General features: G+C 28.3%; 2 protein-coding genes across 2 annotated transcripts; both read left to right on the forward strand.

Moving 5' to 3' along the window:
- The first annotated feature begins 1,804 nt into the window (after positions 1-1,804).
- On the forward strand, positions 1,805-17,304 carry LOC136977049 (mitotic spindle assembly checkpoint protein MAD2B-like). Its single transcript, XM_067272485.1, has 8 exons — positions 1,805-2,003; positions 2,075-2,128; positions 3,953-4,071; positions 6,257-6,429; positions 8,154-8,248; positions 8,817-8,896; positions 12,541-12,633; positions 16,510-17,304. The coding sequence occupies exons 2-8, from the start codon at positions 2,104-2,106 to the stop codon at positions 16,537-16,539; spliced, it is 615 nt and encodes a 204-aa protein (XP_067128586.1). The 5' UTR covers positions 1,805-2,003; positions 2,075-2,103; the 3' UTR covers positions 16,540-17,304.
- A 1,437-nt stretch (positions 17,305-18,741) lies between these two features.
- On the forward strand, positions 18,742-21,869 carry LOC136977107 (uncharacterized). The gene is made up of 3 exons (XM_067272548.1): positions 18,742-18,896; positions 19,045-19,113; positions 19,201-21,869. Exons 1-3 carry the CDS (start codon positions 18,861-18,863, stop codon positions 21,769-21,771), a joined length of 2,676 nt encoding a protein of 891 aa, XP_067128649.1. The 5' UTR covers positions 18,742-18,860; the 3' UTR covers positions 21,772-21,869.
- Positions 21,870-23,281: the final 1,412 nt, after the last annotated feature.

A 23,281-nucleotide genomic window follows, 5' to 3' on the forward strand; every position in this document is an offset into this window, starting at 1 on the left:
TAGATAGGGTTTTAAAACTTTTTATTGTCTAATCATCTTAATTTTACCAATTTCTATTATCAGTGAATAGATGGAATATATACTCAGTACAGCTTATTTTAAGAATCACAGTAAGAAAATTAGCTTTTGTTTCGTTATTCAGATATACAGTCCTTTAGCTATTGGGGAGGGCGCTATGAGGTGGCTAAGCCCCTCAGCTTAGTCAGTAGTGTCTACATGCCGTATATATAATATATATTTTTGTTTTCATCACGTAAACTTACGCTACTATTACTTATTTTTACATTTAAACTGTAGCTACTAGACCCAGAAGTTATTTTTTCAGCCATAAGGGCTGAAAAAATAACAGTCACAATTTTTTCATCTGTCTCGCCAGCTCCCAATGATTTATTCCTGGCTAGGTGACTGCAAGTATATGGATTTGAATAAACACATTTCTGTTAGAAATGATCTATTTGTTTCGCGATTCCTTAAAAACTGTCTACAATGTAATTTAAATACTGTAACAATGTAAATGATACTCTAAGATATATCTGCCGGTAAACAATTAACAGCATTTTGAAGTAAGATACCGTGTAGAAAGAGGATGTCATTAAATAGATACATGACACAAAAAATGTTGTTTATAGTCTAATATTTTTTTTTCTTATTTTTTTGTTACTCTTTCCGCCCTGTGGGCACTAAAAAAGCCTCTTGTAGCAAACCCATTATGGGTTCGGCCAGGCCCACAATAGGGCGGCCGGGTGGTGAGGGACGGGGACCGACATATCCGGACGGACCATCCCCCGAAAAATTCCTGGGGATTATTCGACCCGTTCGAATTCGATCCTGGGTCCTCCCGAGCGGTAGGCTACCACCTTGACCGCTCGGCCATCCGGCCGTCCATAGTCTAATATTAAATTTCTCCTTTCCCAAAATCATATGATAATAAAAATCGAAAAATTTGTATTTAATTTCTATACGTTTTTAAAACTCTTCTCGTCCTAAGAGGGCCTCTTTTAGCAACCCCATTATGGGGACGGCCGGATGGCCGAGCGGTAAAGGTGGCAGCCTACCGCTCTGGGGGACCCGGGATCGAATCCGAACGGGTCGAATAATCCCCAGGAATTTTTCGGGGGGTGGTCCGTTCGGATATGTCGGTCCCCGTCCCTCACCACCCGGTCGCCCCATTGTGGGCCTGGCCGAACCCATAATGGGCCTACTAATAGAGGCCCTCTTAGTGCCCACAGGGCGGAAAGAGTTAAAAAAAACAAAAAAACCCCATTATGGGTTTGCAATGGAGCGGCCGGGTGGTGAAGGACGAGAGCTGACACATACGGTCGGAATTTCTATACGTTAGGATCCGCATACTTTATCGAAATATTCTTGAAAAATTATGTACAAAAAATAAACTTCTGTTACCACGATTTTAAGTTTTTTCCTTAATGGTACAGATAAAGAATTTTAAAATTAATATTAGAGCTTTGCACCCGCTCTCATTGTTCACTTGTTCAAAAAGTTTGTGACGATTCATGGTGCCGCCGTTTCTATTTTTTGTTTTTCGTGATGATTTCGAGCAAAAGTATTATTGCATTAAAGGTAAAGTAAAAATAAAATAAAGGTATTATTGTTTATATGCATTATGTACCGCATAATTATAAATATATACAGCATATAATTTTTTAAAATAAAAATGTTTAAATAAAATTAATTTTTAGTGATTATTTATATTTAAATTTATTTTATAATTAAAATTATATGCTCTCTACATTTCATAAATATAAGTAAATTTATGAGATCGAGTTTAGACACGAGATGGCGTGGAATATCAAAACATTGCAAAGGGTTTAAACATTTGCTCTTAGTTTAAAACTAAACATTTCTTTTCATTTTTGTTTTCATATATAATTATTTATTTATAAAATTTTAATATTCTCAATGATATAATGACGAGAGTTCAAGATTATTTTTAAAGAGAATATATTGATTTTAATTGAAATTACAGTACTTTTATGTAACAGCTGGTAAGAATCTATATTTACATTGTAGATACATTTTTATAAAGAAAAATTAATTATCATTATTTTGTTATTAGAATAACTTCATTCCAATTATTGTAAACTTATGGAGAATGCAGATATTCTTCAAGGTATGTATTATTACATTTTTTTTATATAACATTATTTGCAAATTATAGATTATAAATACAATTTGCTTAATGTTACCTATGGTTCCAAAATGGCGGCTCGTCTCTGATTCCAGCAAATAGAAGAAAGGAAACAGTGGGGATACATGTTCTAACCTAACCTAACTTAATCTAACCTATTCTAATAAATTACCATAATTATTACCAACAAAATTATTAGAATAGGCTTGGTTAGGTTAGAACGTGCGTCCCCACTGTTTCCTTTCTTCTATTTGTGGAATCAGAGACGAGCTGCCATTTTGGAACCATAGGTAACATTAACCTAAAAGGTAAAACTGCATTGATAGAATCGAACTTTTCAAACTTGTAAAAATGGCTAAATAAGTCAAAAGTGAATAAATTAATGAAGAAATAATAAACTTTGTGCATGTAATCAAAATTTAACAAGAAGAAATCAAAAGAAAGCTAACTTGAGGAGTTAATACCTGACAGTGTCTGTTAAACACAGATGAAAACGTTTGCTTTCTTGTAATTTCATCTGGCTGAATTTTAGTTACATGTACTGTACAGTGTTTATTAATGTATATCCACTTTTTGACTGGTTGAATTGAAGAAATAATTTCAACATGTTAAAAATTTAAAAAAAAAATGCCTTTATTGACTGTTATTTTAGATTAGACTGGGGATACACAAACATATAAAGTATATCTATTAAAATGTAGATTGACACATGCATTGTATCATACTGTTAGAGATTGCACAAGTACGTGCATCCTTTTTGATGGATGTACATTATCTTATCGACTTACTCAACTTACAATAGATGTCAAGATTTGTCAATGAACATTGCATACAACAGAAGAGTGTGCATATGTGTGGCCACATGAGCACAGAATCAAATGATACTGAAATGTTAATATGTGAATTTGAGAAAAGACCATTAGTGTGGGATACTGCACATGAAAATTTTGAGAACAAACATAAAAAGAACTCAGCATGGATTCAGAAGAATAATTCATCAATGGATTTTTCAGATATTCTGAAATAGTGGGAAAACTTTTTAGTCTTTTCTAAGGCAAATAAATAAAGTATAAAAATGGCCACTCAGAAGTCATCTACTGTTTATTGGAATGAACTCAAGACTTTGTTTGCATTTAGTTTTTAAATATTATTGTATTAAATAAAAAAATGCTACAATTTTAAGCATCCATCCTGTCTGCAATTTTCTTTTACATACTGCCTAATAATGTGATGTATAAGCAATGTTGGCAAAAGTAATTTTTTGCAGTGTGTTGTCTGAGCAACATCCATCATGTATAGTACTTTATATACTTGTGTATCCCCAGACTTAGAGATGGGAGTGTCATCACCCCCACTATATATGTCACTACAGTCATTTAAACATGCACATCAAATGATTAAATTCTATATTTGGATATGTTTACCAAGTTTCAGGGCGGAAGGATGGTGGAGGTGGGGTTACTCCCTAAAACATTATTAAAATGCATTGTCATTGGACTTAGGTCTGTAGTAAATGTTTCATCCTTCTATCTTAATTAGAAATGGATAAAATTTGAGTTGCAAGGTTTGAGGACATGGTACAAAGCAAGTTAAATAAAAGATTTAATTAAAAGTGAAATTGTGAAAACCTTTAAAAACTGAATAAACTTATTATTTTATGTAGGTTAGTGTTTATTGCAAATATTTTACTAAATCATAAGTCTACACAGAATGGCTTTTATATTACTTTCTGGAAAATATACTATATATTTCTTCTTACTATAATCTAATTAAAATAAATCTATTAAAGTATTGTTTAATTTTCAGTTGCTGCAGATATATTAAGTGAATTTTTAGAAGTAGCAATTCATAATATTCTTTTTGTTTGTAATGTTTATCCTCCCGAAGCATTTGAAAGACGAAGAAAATATAATGTGCCTGTTCAGGTTTGAATATTTTTTATTATTTAAAGTTATTTCCATTTTGTTACGGTATAAAAATGAATTTGATTTAAAAATATATAAATAGTATACCAGTATTATTATACCTTATATAATTTAAATACAGTTATATATTTACATCATAAATTTATTTCTATCCTGATTATGTCATGAAGATATAGAAAGATAAAAGAACAGTTGCATGAAGTTACTGAGTTTAAATTGACTTCTGATGAATATAAAACTATTAATTATTAAAATGCTTAAATCTATTAATAAAAAAGTAATCAATTTAATATATTTCAATTAATTCAAATTTTACTGCAATTTAGTAGACAATCCATTATATTTTATAATGTTTTACTATTAACATGCATGCTGAATAATGGAGACCTTATGACTGCATTTTCATTAGAATTTGCAATAAAAAAATACAAAAACTGTATTTTGTCACTGAAATAAACAGTTAAGAAAGAGACATTTTCAAGACTTCTTGTTCTATTGTCGATTCTAGTATTAGAAACAATTAGAAGAGTCTAATAACAGAATCAATAAGAATAACTCTTTAGCTCTTGATAATATTTCTCTGTTAAAAGTTTACTTCAGTAACAAGATTTAGTTTTTAATATTTAACCTATGTTTCTAAAAAATTGTCTGAATTTTAAGTGTATTTGCAAAAACTTTTAAATAATACAGTATTAATATTATATTTTGTCAAATTGATATTTGTTTTTTTTTGTTTGAATAGGCTAAATACTGCATAATAAGTGAATATTCATTTTATACATAAAAATAAATTAATCATAAAATAATATAAATGATTTTAATAAATATGTTTGCTTACATAAAAATTGATTTGGTTATATAAGTTGACTTCAAGATTTTCAGATCAAAATTCTGTTTTGGATTTATAGCTATCTACCTGAAACATTTGGTAAGCTAGTGATAGACTAGAACTGAAAATGTGGTAGTCTATGGTAAAAGAATTTAAATAAACACACTGAAACTAAAAACTTCCAGCAGGAACAAACTTTAATAAACTAAACAAACATTTTCAATGGTTTTAAATTGTCATCAGGTTAACAAATGTTATATGATTTTAAAATGTTTCTTCATTTTATTTCTTCTCAGTGTTAAATACTGAATCTACTACTCCAACAATGATGTTTATTTACTCCAGTATAGTTTGTGTTTCATCGAAACTTAATCAAATGTTCATTTCTTTGACTGTCTTGAACTGACTCAATTCATTTGTCATACATCTTTGGCAAGTAATCCTTTCTTAAAATCGATTCATCAGATATTTTTTCCCTACAGTATTTCTCTAGGAACTGTTTAACTTCTTTGTTTTGTAGTTTATGAAAGGGAATATCAGTACTGATCGTAGCAGCAATTAAATCTCTTAAAAATGGAGACTTTCATGGTCCTGGTTTATTTCTGTGATCATTTAAAATTGTTTGCCTACCTTTTCTGTGCATAACAACCAGATGAGAAACTGTAGAGACATGCTGAGTAACTTGTGGCCATTTCTCACAAGAAATGGTCTTGTTACAGAGGTATCATAGAACCTCATTATCTGTTGAAAATATATGCCATATATGCCCTGCATTTAGCTCCTAAGCTTGCCTTTGATTTAACCATAATGTAAACTTATGGAATCTGTCTAAAATGTGAAACAGAAAACATAAATTTTACTGGTATGGAGAAAACTATAGTAATTGTTAGTAACAGTAACTATAAATAAGTACAATAATAATGTAAATTATAAGTAGAAATGGTGAATTGAGTGAGTAGTTCTAGTTTCAATTTCAAATTTAAAATTAGCACAAAACTAATTTTTAAAAAAATATTTTCTATATTTTTGATCCAGTTTATTTCAAAATTATGCTGTTATGGAGAAAATGGGAGAAATATGCTCTAACCTTTCAAACACGCTTTTATAATTCCTTAATTAAGATTCCTGCATCATCCAAAATTTGTTTTTTATGCATGTTATGTGGAATATCTTTCAAGAAAAAAAATATGATTTTACATAAAAATCTGGTCCATAGTAATTTCTAATAAATTTTACTTTAAATTGTTTTTATTAGAAATTTTATTTTATTTGACTTTATATTGTTACTATTACTAATTGATATAAGATTTTTCATGTAAATTTTTCTTATAAATATTATAATTTATTTTGTTTTAGATGTCATTGCATCCAGCTGTATGTGCTTACATAACAAACAGTATAACAACCATTCATAAATTGCTGAAGAAAAATGAAATAGAAAAAATAGTCATTTCAATTCTAAATTGCAAAGAAAAACCATTGAAACATTTTGTTTTTGATATTGACATTCCTTCAGATAAAGAATTACAGTAAATATAATTCATATTTTAAAAATTTCAAAGTTATTATATTTGTATAGTAATTAATAGTATAAATTTTATTATTACATTAATAATTAGTATAAAATTAATTAATTTATATATGCTATTAAAATTTCTAATTATTTTATATTTTTAAATAAACGTTTTTTTAATAATTGATATTTAAAACCACAAAAATAGTAAGTAATGATTGATTAAATGAGCTGCTCACTTGCCAAATTGATTAACTCCACAAAACAAAAAGTATAAAAATTAAGAATATAAATTAGTTTTTAAAATTCCTTTTAAACTTTAAATTTAAATAAACATTGCAGAATGTGTTATTATATATCGTTATATGAAATTTTGTTATGCGAAAAATTTGAAAATAGTAACGATTATATTAAGGATTTACAAATGGAGCTAATCGATTTGGCCTGCGAATGGCTTAAATAATACCCACTTATTTTACATCATAAATATCAAATATAATACAGCGTCCAAATGCCAAATATTTTAATTACATTTCTTTATTGTTAATTATCATACTATTATAGGTTTTTTCCATATTTATCTTATGTATGATGTAATGATTTTTTTAAAATAATTATTTATAGTTTTTTCAGTGTCATTATTTGTGTTTGAATATAATTTAAATAAAAAAGTAACATTTTAATAAAATGTTACGCTGCTATTATCTTTGTTGGTACATCTGACAGCAAAGTTTCTTAAGACTTGTTCTTTATTCATTTACAAATTTGAATCTTTCTTTTAACAATGTTGGAGTGGGCTTTTATCTTCATAATTATATAGTACTGTTATTTAACAAAATTAAAATTATATGAATTATTTTCATAAATTTATGTTAATTTTTTTAAAGAGGTGATAAAAAATTGTTAAATTATATTAACTTTTGATTAGTTGAATGTGTCATTGCAAATGGTTTATAAATGATTTCAGAAACTGAAACATTTTTATAATAATACAAAATCTTAAAAATAAAATTCAAATAATTTAAAAAAGGCAAGGAAAGGTTTTGGAGTGATTGATGTATTGAATTATAATTACTTTATTTTAAAAAAGCTATTAATAATACTAACAACAACATCAACATTAAAAACTTTTTAATTAGATTGCTTTTTATTAATTGTGTTTTTTTATTTCTGCTAATTTAAATTAAAAAGCAAGTCATTATATGGCATATATACAGTAGAGAGTCGTTTATTCGAATGCTTTCCAGTCGGACTGTGTCATGCTGAATTGAACTTTTTTGATACTAGATTTACTTCTAAAGTATAATTTTTATGTTTTTATATTTTTCAATATATTTATTTTGTTTCTACAAAATAAAGAAATAATTTTTAACGATACAATAGCCTCGATTATTATTATAAAAATTTTCGTTAGGCTTAAAATCGACGAAAATTCAACACGAAGCGACACGCAACGGAGAAAAATTTCAACATCAGATAGGTTAAAATATTTTTTCGTACATAATCAGTTATCTGAACAAATCACTTATCCGAACAACCCCAGTCCCCAATTGATTCGGATAACGACTCTCTACTGTGTGTATATATATATATATTTTTATTACTTCAGTATTCTTTAATCAAATAGAGATAAAAAATAAATCAATAAAATACTATTAATATTCATTTTAGGCATATGTTATTAAATAATAATATGCTTTTACCCGATATTACATTAAAAAGTAAATATTTATTCTATAGGAAAGACTTTAGCTTGATTGATGTTGAAATGGCATTAAGAGCTTTATGCTTAAAAATTAATATATCTGATGGAATTTTAGAATCAAATTCTGATGGTAAATAAATTTATTATAGAAATTATTTTTTAGTAAAAGATTTACCTTTGTCCTTGTTTAATCAATCCTTATTTAGTATTATCAATATTTAATAATAATTAAATTAAAAATTTCATAAAATTTTAAGTTAGAATTTATTTGCTTTACTAAGTGGTTGTTCAAGGAAACAAATATTTTTGACCTCATTAACTAATTTAAACATACAATAATAACTTGTTGGCCTGTTTTAAAAATTTTAATTTGCATATACTATAAATATGAATTTTTAAAACAAAATTTAACAAATACAACTAAAGAAATTCTGTCTAATTTTCAGGATTACTTTTTGTCGGTATAATAAATATTTAATAGTTATAACATTTTTTTATTTTTAGTTTTTTCTTTTTGATAAATGACAAATAGTGTTCAGTGTTACTTAATATTAACTTCACTATTTAAACAAACATGTACTGTACTTATAAATAGTAAAACATAAAAATGAAGTATTTTTATTACAATGTGTTTTTTTGCATTAAAATTAACTTCATATTCATGGAATAATAATACATTATATGTTTTACATTTTCAGAAAATACATTCAGAATATTTATACATACCAAACAGATGACTGCAATTTCTTTAGCAGTTTCTGATGATAATTCAGCACAGGTAATTAATTAATAATTATTTTGTTTTTATTGATTTTTTTTTTAATAAGTAAATTTTAAATTATTATGGAAGAGTTTTAAAAAATATTTGAATTAATATAAGTATATAGTAAGTTTGAATTAATATGGCCATCTTTACCTATTACATCAAAAATATCAAAAATTGATTATGTAAATTTGGAAAATTATTATGTATTTATAATTATGTAGTTTCAAATTGGTCAGAATGTAGCATTTTTATTAAAAAACGAAAAGTACAATATAATCAATTTATTTTAAATAATTATAATAAGTAACAAATTATTTGTCATCTTAAAAGATCTGTGCTGCCAAAAGCACACATTTTCATGTAATAAGAATAAATAATAATTGTGTTTTCACATTTTTTTTCTTATTGCTTATGTGTTCTTGACAACTATCTTTTGTTTCGGTGGCTGTCAAGGTAATACTGGCTCAACAGTAATCCCTTGTGTTTTGCCAGCAATTCATGTGGCAGAAATATAAGTCATTTAAAAGATCGAACAGAAAATGATTTAATTTCTTTTTTTTTTTTAATATTTTATTTCAGAATATTTGAATCAAGCTACAAAATACATACTTTTAAGAAATTAAAGTTTTACATTTTCATTCAAATATTTTTTCTTCACATACAAATTTAATAAATTAAAATTCAATCCTAAGTTTTAATCCTAATATTGTAAATATTAACTGTATTAAATTTCATTAAAATAATTGTTATATTTTATTCATCAAAAGTAATAAAATTTACAAATTATAACATAATTTTAGGAATTCTTTAAATGAAAATTAGTTATAGAATTTAAAAAACCTTACAGAAATTGTAAGTCATACAAAATTATTTGTTTTCCTTTCTTAATAACTATTATTAACATTTCTTTATAGGTTTTAATGTTTATTAAATAAAGTAAAATATTTAATTTAACATGCTAAAATTTTTTTATTCAAATTTTTGATTACTTCCTATTAATATGTCCATACCGTATACACTTAACCCTCAATTTACATAATACTACTCAATTTACTTGATAAAACAATACAGTTTTACACAGTTGGAAAAAGTTAACAAAATTTAATTTTACTGATAGAATTTGTTTTTAACAAGTACTTTTAAATAATCTTCTATATTTTATTTTAAAATTAAGTTTTCCATTGATAAAATTAATGTTTAGGCCTATGCTAACTATTATGATGATATACTTGCTACTTTCAGCTTGCATATTCAGAGAGATGTGATTTTATATTATGTCATGATTTCACACCCTATGATTAAACTTAGTACAATATCAATAAAGAACAAAAATTGAATAGTAGTAAAAAAAGCTTTAGTAATAGATTTTATTAAGATAAGACTATCAGGAATTACTATTTAAGATCACTTTAATATCAAAAAAAAAAAAAAGAAAAAGAAACTTGAAGTTAGTAAAGAGGTGATATAAGATTTTCAACATAAAAATGAAGAGAAAAATTGTTTCTTTATCAACAAGTGAAGAAGAAACAGAATGAAATATTTTCATTCATGTTATAACAGTTAATAAAAAATAGAACATATTCTTCCACTTCCTGTATAAATGTTAGTCTCAATTTACATAAGTTATATTGATTACATGTAAAATCAATTATGTAAATCAATAGTTAGATATATATGCAAAGCTGCTAATAATAGATTAAAAATATAATTATTATTATTATTATTGTCAGTAGTATTACTCATTATTATTGTCTTGATATAGGCATGGGATGAAGAAAGGTGATAATAAAAGTACATTGGTGCCATTCACCAATTAGTGTGGAAATGATGTTTTGATGTTAGATTTGAAGGAAATAATAGTCCATTTAATATCAATAGAATATGAAAATTAAATGTAAAATAGGCTTTGAGTATCTTTAAAGAAATTTTGTGAAATAATTTATAATAAGTAAATATATCACAATAAACCCAATTTTATGATATTGAACAGTTTAAAAACTGGATCAGATGATTTCTTAATGCAAAAACTTTTTCCTATAATGAAAATTCAATGCAACAAGCTGCTGCTAAAATACTGGCTTCTATGCAAAGACGACATTGAAATTTCTGAATAATCCAAACTGTTAAATTCTATAATGGCCAGATAATGTTAAAAATATAACCTATAGTAAGAGGAAATTGCACAGTTTATGTAAGTGATTTGAACTCTCAGAGAGAGAAATTTTAAGAGTTTTTAGAGTATCTTGTAAAAAAGAAGTTGCAGACATTTTTTCTGCTTAATATAAAAATAATACTGTTCCAATTTCTATTAATTAGTGTGAATGGGAATTATCTTAAATTAACTTGATTGTGACATCAACGAAAGCTTCATTGTATCTGAAAACTCACCAGTCTGTTTATAAAGCCAATTAGTCATTTTCTACAGCTGTTTAAACTTTGTGAATTTTTGATTTCTGAAAAAGGCATTTTGCTACTTACATTAAAAGTAAGGAAACAAAATGTGATGTCCTTAATGTTCTTCTCAAGTTAAACACTTTTTTACTTATAGTTAGTTGCTTTGATATAAGGACTACATTTAAGAAAAACTTTCAAAGTTTTTATGTAGCACTAAATTACAATTTCTGCTTTATGTATCTGCTTTAAATTGCAAGACTTTGCCACCAAGTAAAATTGTACGAACCCTTCATCAAATCCACAGTGCTAGGTAATATCTGGACATGCTCTATGAATAGTTAATGTCACAGCTGGAGGAAGACATTCTAAATTTGACTTTTCAGTAGTGTTCCACTGCATGTCTGTAATGATGTGAAGGCATACTTTATCAACATTATCATCAACATTGGATCAGGTAAAGTGGCATAAAGTGGCTCAAGGGAATGGCTTCCTAGATTGCCTAATATTATTTTATTAGATTTATTTTTGTGAGATTTTGTGAAAGAATAATTATGTCCTGCTGCCAACAACACTTGTAGAATTAAAAATACAGATTGGAGACTCCTGTGCTAAAATTTATTATGAAATGTTTTGTGATATATGGCAAGAGAGTGGATATAAGTGCATAATGCAGTAGCACTGAATAAATAACATAATTAAAATTAGAAAGAATATTTACTCTGTAGTTTATACCAGTTTGGAACTTGTTATGTCCTCATAACTAAGCTAAAAATTTTTTAAAATTATATTATATAATGGTACTTATTGTTTTTTTATGTAAATCTCAAACTAATGAATGATTTAATTAGAAAAGCCTTACTGTCCTTACAATTTATTATCATTTAAAGTCGTCTACGTGGACATTATTTATTGTTAGGACCTTGTACTGGTGTATTGGCACAGTAATGAGAGTTAATTCAGTAAAATTTCTTTATTTTATCACCTGTAGTAGCAATATCCGGATATTGCTACTACAGGTGATAAAATAAAGAAATTTTACTGAATTAACTCTCATTACTGTGCCAATACACCAGTACAAGGTCCTAACAATAAATAACGTCCACGTAGACGACTTTAAATGATAATGAATGATTTGTTTAACCTTAACCTAACTATTTACATATGCAAATTTGTGTTTTTGTGAAATGTAGATCCTGTGACATGTAAAAAAGACCTAACCATATATCATTCAATTCAAATAATTTAATTGTCTTATTTCATAGGAATTTCCTTGGATTGAAGCAGAATTTGAACAATCTGATGTTGAAAATGGGGTTATTGTACCTATAAAGACCGCTGATACAGAGATAGCCAAAGTAAATACAAATGATTTATTCATATTTTTACATTTCATAATTTGTTTATGTTTTTAAAAAATATTTTAAAGTTCTTAAAATATATATATATAATCAGTGCCAATTTTACTTTTTATAACGTTTTTCGGTTGTTTTAAATGCTCTTCCTCAGGATAAAACAACCAAAAACATTAGAAAAAGTAAAATTGGCACTGCATTTAAAGGTATGAGTGGTTGTTTTGTAGTTTATGATGAATACAGATGTTTTTAAAAATAAATTGTAAGAAGTTAAATAATACTTTGCAGATTTGAATATATAAAGTATAAATGTATAACTAAATTATGTAATTTAAGAAAATTTTTTAAATATGTAACATGTATACATAAGTACAGTGGAACCTCGCTTAACAAGCACCTCGCACCTCGCACAACGAGTATTTCACATAACAAGCAAAACAAATTGTAACAATTTGCCTTGCTTAACAAGCAATGTTTCATATAATGAGTGATAAGGAGAGGGGAAGTCCCAAATTGTGCACAAGCGGGATGCTTCATCAGTTTGTGTTTAGCACTCATTCCACTAGCATCGTAGTGTCGCTTGTGATCACATATTTTTCCAAACTTGTGTTCACACATATTACTTATAAACATCAACAACCATAATCCGTTATATAATAAACACACTAAACGATATGCCAAATTCTTTGGTCATTAAATTTAATGACCGATTCCAAATTAAATTTTAGAAATGTCTGAATTAAAAATTAACTATTTATTATTATTAAATTGAATATGAGATGGAAATATAACTGCCTACCTCTAGTCAAATTAATTAATTTCTAATATTTAATTATAGCCTTTACATAACCCAAGAATTTGGCATATCGTTTGGAGTGTTTATCAAACATATTGGCTTTGATTTTTTGTTTGTTTCTGTAAATTGAATTCTCATTCTAGGATGGTTCATTCCATGCTAGAAGAAAAGATGATGATGATTCACGCTCCAATTGTACAATTTTTTTTGAATAAACATTATACATAAAACATTTGAGCATTTTTTTGGCGTGGAATACAGTATCATATTTTACATTAATTTCTATGGGAAAAATTGTTTTGCTTAACAAGTGTTTTGCATTTACGAGTAAGACTGGAACGAATTATGCTCATTATGCGAGGTTCCACTGTACTGTACATCTGCAAATCTTATAATTTAATAAAATAAAGATTGTATTTTAAGATTTATTAAAGCAGTTGATTAACATACAAGGTCATACATTATTAATTAATTATTATTACATTATTAGTACATTATTACAAATTAATTAAAAGTTTCTTTACAAACTGGTTTGTAAAGAAATTTTTAATTAATTTGATGATCTTCATCTTTAATTTCATTGCTTTATATAATTTCATATAATATGCTTATATATAGATAAAAGACAGAAACAAAACTATGAATTTATGAAATTTATTATTTCATTATTTTGGCAATGTTTTTTGGTAATGTAATTTGTTATTTGCTCACTGATAACTCTGTTATCACATTCATAAGCATCATTGAAATTGATAATAGCAATAATAGTCTCAATGAGACTCGCATCTTGTAGTTTGATTAAAAAAAAATTAAGGTAAATGTACCAGTTTGAGTATCATTGTTGTAAGTCATGTAAAAATACAATTTGAAAGAAAAACAATCATTTTTGCTTTGTTTGTTAAAGCTCTCTTTAGGTGTAAGTAATTGGAACAGAAATTTGTTATAATTGCTTATATCAGAAGATGCCTTTAATAAATAAAGCAAAAGCAATCTTTATATAACTTAAAATGTTTATCATTGTGTACCTTACTTTTTAAATACAGATACATGATTAGAATTTTTATATTTATAGAATCAATACTAAATAATATTCTAAATACTGTGAAATTTATGTAATTTAATTTTTATTTATTATACATGATTTAGATGATGATAAATTCTTAGAAATATTTTTCAATTAATAAAAAATTTAAAAAGAGTCTGTAACAATTATTCGTTGTAACCTTATTTTTCAAAACATTAAAAAATTGTTTCATTAAATATTAAATAAAATTAATAATTAAAGACTTTGTTATTGCAGTATCATTTATAATCTCATGTCAAGGCTTTTTAATGGTCTATAATTTTGAAATATTTCAAATTTTCATTTCTTGATCTGTTTACAAAATATACAAAAATATCTGCTTAAAATATTTACATAATTAATAAAATATAAAGTATATTTTATTCATATTTATAGTGAACTGTAAGAATATATTTATATAAAAAGAAATAAAATGAATTATAGAATTACAATTGCTCAATTTAATACTGTATTTTCACATTTTCACACATCGAGCAGCATGCTCATTTAAATAAGGATGCACACCAGATATGCCTATATACCAGATACAAAGCTATACCTTTATATAACAGATGTACCTACCTCACATCTAGTGTAAATCAGTCTATATACTAGTTTACCTCAAGGGTTAACCAGTATATATGTTTCTAAGATAATTAATGCTGCATTTCAGTTGTTATGAATGATTTTTCTGGCCACCCTGATGAGAAGTATAAGGGTTGTTCAAAAGAAACATAGACTGTACCATATGGTGTCACTGATCACCATAGTAATATATACAGCATAATGACAAAGTTGCTGTAGGAAATTATCTTCTGCATTCAGACATGTGTCTCAACATGGCAGATGTTTGTGTATACTTTCCACCTAGAAATAGGAAGGATGCTGAATGAACCATTCAGTTACAGCTGCTCAAACTTTGCCAGACTGGAACTTGTAACCTTTGTGAAACTTTTTTTAAAGGTCTGAAAACATAGAACTCGCAAGATGACATATTGTGGTTGTAAGGCAGATGCTACAGAACTTCCCATCTGAAGTGATGCAGCATCTGCTTTACATTCACAATACATCAGCCTGTTTTCATGTCTTTGGACTAGAAGTTTAAAAAAGTTTCTCAAAGCCCACAGATTCCAGTCTGACAGCAAAGTCCATGAAGCTATAACTGAATGGTTCATCCAGCACCCTTCTTCTTTCTATGGAAGGTATGGAGGATATACACAAACTTGTGCCACATTGAGAAATGTTTCTCAATGCAGGAGGTGTTTCCTATAAAATCAGTAACACAAAAAACCTTTCACACTTTGTTTCTAGCAATTAAATCACTAAGTACAAACGTTTTCGGCCATTTTGAATGGCCTTCTTCAGGTACAATTCAGGCAAATATTGTCACTTGGAACATCGGTTAACAGATATTTACGTGACGTCAGTATTTATGAAGGTTTCTTCTTACAAGTGACGTCAGTGCCTGAAGAAGGCGATTCAAAATGGCTGAAAACATTTGTACTTAGTGATTTAATTGCTAGAAACAAAGTGTGAAAGGTTTTTTGTGTTACTGATTTTAAGTAGTTCTAGCGTTGTGTGCATAGCGTGTTTTCTATAGCAGATAACATAACTTTGTCATTACATTGTATATACTGTAGTGCTGCTATGGTGACCAGTGACACCATATGTTTTATGTGATCATTTGAACAAACCTTATATAAAAACAAAAGACGATTGAGTGTATTTTGATCCCAACATTTAACAATTGATACGTATAACACCTGACCCCACCAAATCTCACCTACAGAAAAGTAAAATTCTCTCTACAATACCAGAAAGTAGTCAGAAAAATAAATTCTGTATGAGAAGGGTTACAATATTTACAATACATAATTACTTGGTATGACTTCACTTAAACTGGCCTGCCAATCAATGTACAAAATATGGTACATTTTTTTAAAATTCTCAAATTAAATTATTTTAAATTTGTTTTAATTGATCTGTAAAATAATATGTTTATTTTATTCTGTTTTCTTAGATGCAGTTTTATGTTGTGGAAAAAGAGTAATTTCAAGTACAAGACTTGTGTATGTTTAAAAAATACTGTGCATGTGTTATGTAATGAACACTGAAAATAGAAATTTTGTATTTATAAATTCAGTAAATTTTTATAAAATATCACACTTTATATAAATATTTAATTATTTAGCAAATATTGTATTGCTTCTGCACAAACTTATTACTATTATGGCACAATTATTGCTAGTCGAAAAATAAACTATTGTTAGATATGGAACAGACACATTTAAATCTGTAATTTTTAACCTGGAGTGCAAGCACCTCTACGAATTCCATACACCTCTAAGAGAGAATATACTTTTTCCCTTTGGTAGAACTTAAAATCTTTTTTCCCCCTTTTTCATTAAAAACAGTCACTTTATAGGACCTTAATAAAAGAGTACCAATATTAAATTTAAATCTATAATTATTTATCTTTTCTGTTGTAAATCTCTAACCAAGTCCCTAATATCTTTACATTGATGAATGGGCATAGACAAATTTTTTCCTTAATTATTTAATTATACCTAAACTTCAATGGAAGAAGAGACATGAACAAAAAACTGGAGGACTATCTCTTTAAATAGAAAACTAATTTTTTCTGTGGGAGTATAGGAAGCATTTCCATGTTAAGAACTACTGATTTAAATTATTAAATATTAAAATAATAATATTGTTAATATTTAATAAGTTATACTTAAATTTAAAATTATTGTAATGAATTAAAAATTCTGCTCATAGGCATTAAATTTGTTTATTGATTTAAAACGTGTTCCAGGAAGCTGTATATATAATTCGAATTTTTTATATTTATTTAAATATCAAAAATATTAAATATTAATTTGATACATACATTAAAAATAAAATTATTTAACTATAAAGTATAGTTGTTTCTGAAATGAACGTTAACCCATTCCCATATATTGAAAATAAATAATAGAAAACAAAATTTTGTTTTTGTTTCATTTATCAATATAACTAAAGTAATTATTCTACATTGAATTAATTAAATTTTAAGAGAGAATTTTTGAGATGCTATTTCAAAAAGTATAACGTAGCTAAGAAATATAAATTACAATTTTTGGATAAGTAATTATGTATATTTATTGTATCCTGTTTTAGTTATTACAGTGATGATGAACGTATCATTATAAAAATTACTGCTTTAGGATCGTCAAAATGATAACGTTCCTTAATGACTATTTCCAGTTTTGAAGTATCATTCCATCGTGACAAATAGAAAATTTTCATAAAGATCAAATGCTGTTACTGTCAAGGAAATTCAGGTTTTGTTTTCTTGTTTTTTTTTTAATGATATAATGCTTAAATTATTTTTTATTTTTTAAACGACGTTCTGTAGCAAGTTACATTTTTTTTTTTTTCAATTTGAAATATTGTGTTTCAAATAAATGCTTATATGTCCGACTTATATAATTAATGTTTCTCTTTTTAAAGCGCAAGGTTGCACGATTTATAACTAAAGATATCAGGCGATCTGGACAGTTCAGGAACTCATTATAGAATTATTTAATTTTTTCCTTATTTTTGTTGTTATTTTTTTTTAAACCTCTCTCCGCCCTGCAGGCACTAAGAGGACCCTTTTTTCCATGCCCATCATGGGCATGGAAAGGATACGGAATCAATGATTTCGTATCCTTTCGAATGTTCCGAAAAATTCCATACGACCACTAATGACTGTGTGAGTAAAACCATCCAACACTGATAATTGGTCGCGGTCGTGCATATGCTGACCAGATGGAGTCTTCTCAGGTGGCACTTTCATTGGCAGATCGCTCACGTGTTGCATTGCCTTATTCCATCAACCCAATCCATTGCAATATATTGAAGTGATGCGATTTTTAGATAGAAGAGATTCGTATGGACAAGAAAACGCCAGAATTCGTTGAATTCTCGATATAATTAAAAGACAAAACACGACAAGAGCATTTATGCTTCACAGAAATTAACCAGCGATGACGAGAAAGGATCTCAAATTTAAAAATCAGAGAACGATAAAAATTCACACACACTCGTATATTTATAACTATTAAGAAATTATGAGAATAAATCCTCAATAAATCGTTCTAATTTTATTTTTATTTATTTATTTTTTAATGAAAAGAATGTTTTTTTTTCGTTTATTATAGTATGTAAGAAGTTTTAATAATTTCTTTTCATATATTGTTATACACGTTAATAATTTTAATAATAATCTGGCTAAATCAGATTATTATTAGAATTTTCAAATCTCTATAAATTCCCATATTTGGTTCTAATAATTCGATTTTATTTTTTAAACAAATAATTTAATTGGGAAATATCTTGAAGATAATGAAGAGAATTAACAGGAGTGTTGAGAACGAGAAGGTACTGTACAATTGCTAAATTACATAACTGACAAATGTAGAATCATAATCTCATTTCTAGAACGAAAGCAGATCATGATTCTAGTTTTAAAAAAACTCTCAAATTTTATAATATTCTGATTCTCGAAAGTTTTAAAATTAATTTTCAGAAGTCCACAAAACACTGTTTTTTAAAATGGATGAAGCATCGATTTAAATCGAAGCCATCTAATGATACAGTAAGCTTATAATTACAGTACTTTAAGGATAAGATCCACATTGATTTGAGAATTTACGCATATATTTTATTATTAAACATAAATTAGAAGACGGAATTAAATGAAATATCGTCGAGTTTATCATCATTAAAAGAAAATGGTTATTTGATAAACGAAGAAAAATCCAATAAAATTCAATATGGTAAATTTGAAGAAGAAAATGCAATGGAAGACGTTGCTGAAATTCCTTCGTTAGAAAAAATTGAAGAAAATTACAATAGAAATGATGATGTAACAATTTCGGATCATCGTAATGAACAATTTTCAAACGAGAAAATAAATCAGAAAATTTCTCATAATGTAGCAATTTCGGATGAAAACAATCATGCCGAAGGAAAGTTCATAACTCGGAATGTAGAATATTTGAAAAAGCAAACGGAGACGAACACTAATAATTACTCTGTGGATATCGAAATGCTTTCCTGTAAGGATTCTCGTAATTCTAGTGTGGGACATTTCTCTGAAGATAAAAATATTTCTATTGAAAATGATCAATTAGATAAGGATGCAAATAATAAAATAGAACAAAAATTAATAGAAGAATTGGTTTTAGTTCTTACTGATTTATTAATTCACGAAAGAGACTGTAGCCACGAATGTGATGATTTTTCTTTAAACGAGGAGGAGAAAGAATCATCAAATTTCTTGAAAGTAGAAAATAATTCGAAAGAATCTATTGAATTTGAGAAACAAATTAAATCCCAATTGGGAGCTAATACATTTTCTCTAAATCATTCGAAATGTCTTGATGATGATTTCGTACCTTTTGCGAATGTCATGGCACATTCCGATAATATATTGGATGTTGGAAAAAAGGTAAACCATCGAGTTTCACGAAGAAAAACTCCTCAAGATCAAAAGAATGCCAGAATTACACTACAAAATTCAAAAACAAAAAACGAAAAAAACATTTATGCTTCTCAGAAATTAACCAGCGACGACGAGAAAGGATCTCAGATTGAAAAATTAGAACAAGATCAAAGTCCATCTGTTATTTTTCTTTCCAAAGATTCCAAGTCGAAATTTCGTGTGGGCGATCATATTTTGACAATAGACACTGAAAAAGTAGATTCCACTAATTTCAAAAGTCGCGATTTGGCTATTAATATTCAACCAGATTCTGATACAGGCAATTCTAGATACTGTGCAAAATTCAAAATAAGTCAACTGTCTCCAGAATACGAATCGGGTGAGAATGCTCGTCCACTAGAAGATATTATCAGACCTCTTTCTAGTAGAAATACTAATGCTATTTTGGTATCTCCATCGAAATTCGAGTCCGAAAGAGAATCTTCCAACGTCCAAGTTCCTGTGAAATCTAAAGTACAACCCAAACAATTTGTTTCTCCTGATAAAAAGTCTAGTCTTATATTTAGGATGCGAGATATTATGTCACAAGCGTTGGAAACTGATGCCCAACCCACTGTTATAGCTGTTTCTGCTAAGGACCAGTCAAAAGATGATTACCATTCGAGAACTGAAAGTGGCATATCAACTGTGTTAATTGCTTCAGGAAAGGAAGAGTTAAGTAAACAGCTAAAACATATGAAGAACCCGGAAGAAAAAAAGTGGAGTAAGTTGGCAGAAGAAACAATTGAAACACTACCCCCTTCCGTTAAAAATAAGCCGATAGTATTTATTTTTCCTCCAAGCTATGATGATCTAAATAAGTTTCATAAAGATGCTGCAAATGAAAAAACTCAACCGATAGTTTTCATTCCGCCAACATCACAGTTTTCGAAACGAGAAATTATAGAAGGTGAGGTTTCTGAAGATTTCTGTACCGATGACAACCAGGCAATAATACCAACAATAGTAATTTTGCCTTCTAAATCCGACCACACTGTAGTAGAAGTAGATTGTTGGGAACCTTTCGAAGTATCGGCGAGAACACCTTCTTACTCTTCTGCTCAGAAAGTTGTTTTGGAAGATTCTGGGTACCAGCATTCACAGAAACAGCAGCAACTTTCAACACGGGATCAGCCAGTGTTGCTCATGACTGGATCTCGTCGAAGTGAAGTTACTCAACAGAAAGATATTCGAAGTCACGCTGACAATGCTTCTTTCCAGAAAACTAATAGAAAATCATCAAATGTTAGCAAAACCAAGAAATACGCTTTATCGGATCATGGAAAAGATATTTGTTATTATGGCCACGAAAAATGCGATAAAATTCACTTAAACGCGCGCGTAATCGTAGAAGCCCCGAAAAAAGATAAATTGAGGAAATTGCAGATTTCAGAAAAAATGAAGGAAAATCTACAAAGTCAATTTCCCATTATTACAACAAACAAGAAAGGTATGAAAATATGCTACTACGGTCACGAAGAATGCGAGGATATTCACGTTCCTTCACATATAATCGTGACTGTTCCGGAATACGGAAGAGACAAAGGATTAACGGAAAATTCGAATTCTGAAATAGAATCAAAACGACGTCACGAAGTGAATTTTGATGAATATTTAAGTGATAAATCTACGACTTCGACAAATCTTGTCAAAGATTTGTCGAAAGTCGTTACCACGACGACAGCCACAGCCGTTACCAAGAATAGTAAATTTGATACCGAAAAGAAAGGATGGCTGGATCGAAACTGGTTTTCGTCTAAGAAGAAATAGTTACTTCATGATTTCATTCTTATTTTATTAAAAATTGAAAGTATTTACTTTGATTAACTCGCATAACTTTTCTTAAACACATTCTAATGTCCATATAACGATGGCCGGATGGACGAGCAATAAAGGTAGGCAGCCAACCGCTCTGGGAGACCCGAAATCGTATCCGGACGGGTCTAAAAACCTAAGGAATTTTTAGGGGGTAGTCCGTCCGGATATATCAGCCCTAGTCCCTCACTACTTGGCCGCCCCATTGCGCGTCTGGCAAAATCCATAATGGGCTTGCTATAAAAATAGGCCATCTTAAAGCCACAGGGCAGAAAGAGTCAACCTTTAAACTCTCATAAATAATAAAGGCGATATCGGTGTTTCTAAATCTATTCCAGCGTTTAAATTGCGGATAAAAGACAGTGGGCATTTGTAGAATGGCACCAACATTGAAAAGAAATGATATACACAGTATATATTTCTTCATTTCCGAATTGTGCTTGCTTTTACTCTTTCTATACTGTAGACACTAGAAGACCTCTTTTACTCATATCCAGCATGAGTTCGGTCAAGTTCACAATGGAAGCAGCTGGGTAGGGTTTGAACGGAAGGGAGTAGTGTTTGAATTGTTTCTTCTGCCAACTTACTCCACTTTTTTTCTTCCGGGTTCTTCATATGTTTTAGCGGTAGTGAGGGATGAATTGATGCAACACAACATGTATGCGATCTGCTAGGGGGTGGTTTCCAGGAGCACTTTCTATAGGAAACTGGTCCCTATCTAGGTGTTAGATACGTGAAGAAAACCCGGAAAACTCCACGAGGTCAGCTTGTTGATCATGCACGAACCCGCAACCTATATCAGTGTTCAATGGTTAGATAGTGACGGACTAGGTCCGATATATCCGGATCCAGACCATTCCCGAGAAATTCCTAGAGTTTTTCAAATTATCATGAACGTCCTACATTTTAAGAATTTCGATTTTTTGGAGGGGGACATGTAAATAATTAAAATTTACAATAAATGAATTAATCTATGGAGTATTCGACAACAATTTGCGTTCTTCTCAGTGAATAAAACTATGTCGTAAATGTTCTAATGTCCTACAATTTGGAACAGTGTCCTCTTTTTCATTCATAACCGTCTGGCCACTATACTTATATTTTAATCAATTCATTACTTGGCATTGTCGCATTTTAAGAAAAATATATATTTGCTTTTCATATTATTCAATTCTTTTAAATACACTTGACAAATTACATATAAAAGGTAAAAATAATTAAATTTTAAAAAATTCAACAAATGAGTGTAACAGGTATTTTAAAAGTTCATAAAATTACTATTTCAAATAGGCCTATGCAAAGCACGATTAAAGAAATGAAAAAAATAAATAATTTTTAATTATTAGGCTATGCAAAAAACCTACTTTATTGATTTATTGTTTGTAACAAAAAAGGTGGAATAAAGTTATTACAACATTTCATATAATTCGTGTAACTGACTTTAAAATTTCGTTTTAAATAACAA

This window comes from Centruroides vittatus, unplaced genomic scaffold (assembly GCF_030686945.1).
Source record: "Centruroides vittatus isolate TY-2023 unplaced genomic scaffold, ASM3068694v2 contig_439, whole genome shotgun sequence".
Taxonomy (NCBI): domain Eukaryota; kingdom Metazoa; phylum Arthropoda; class Arachnida; order Scorpiones; family Buthidae; genus Centruroides; species Centruroides vittatus.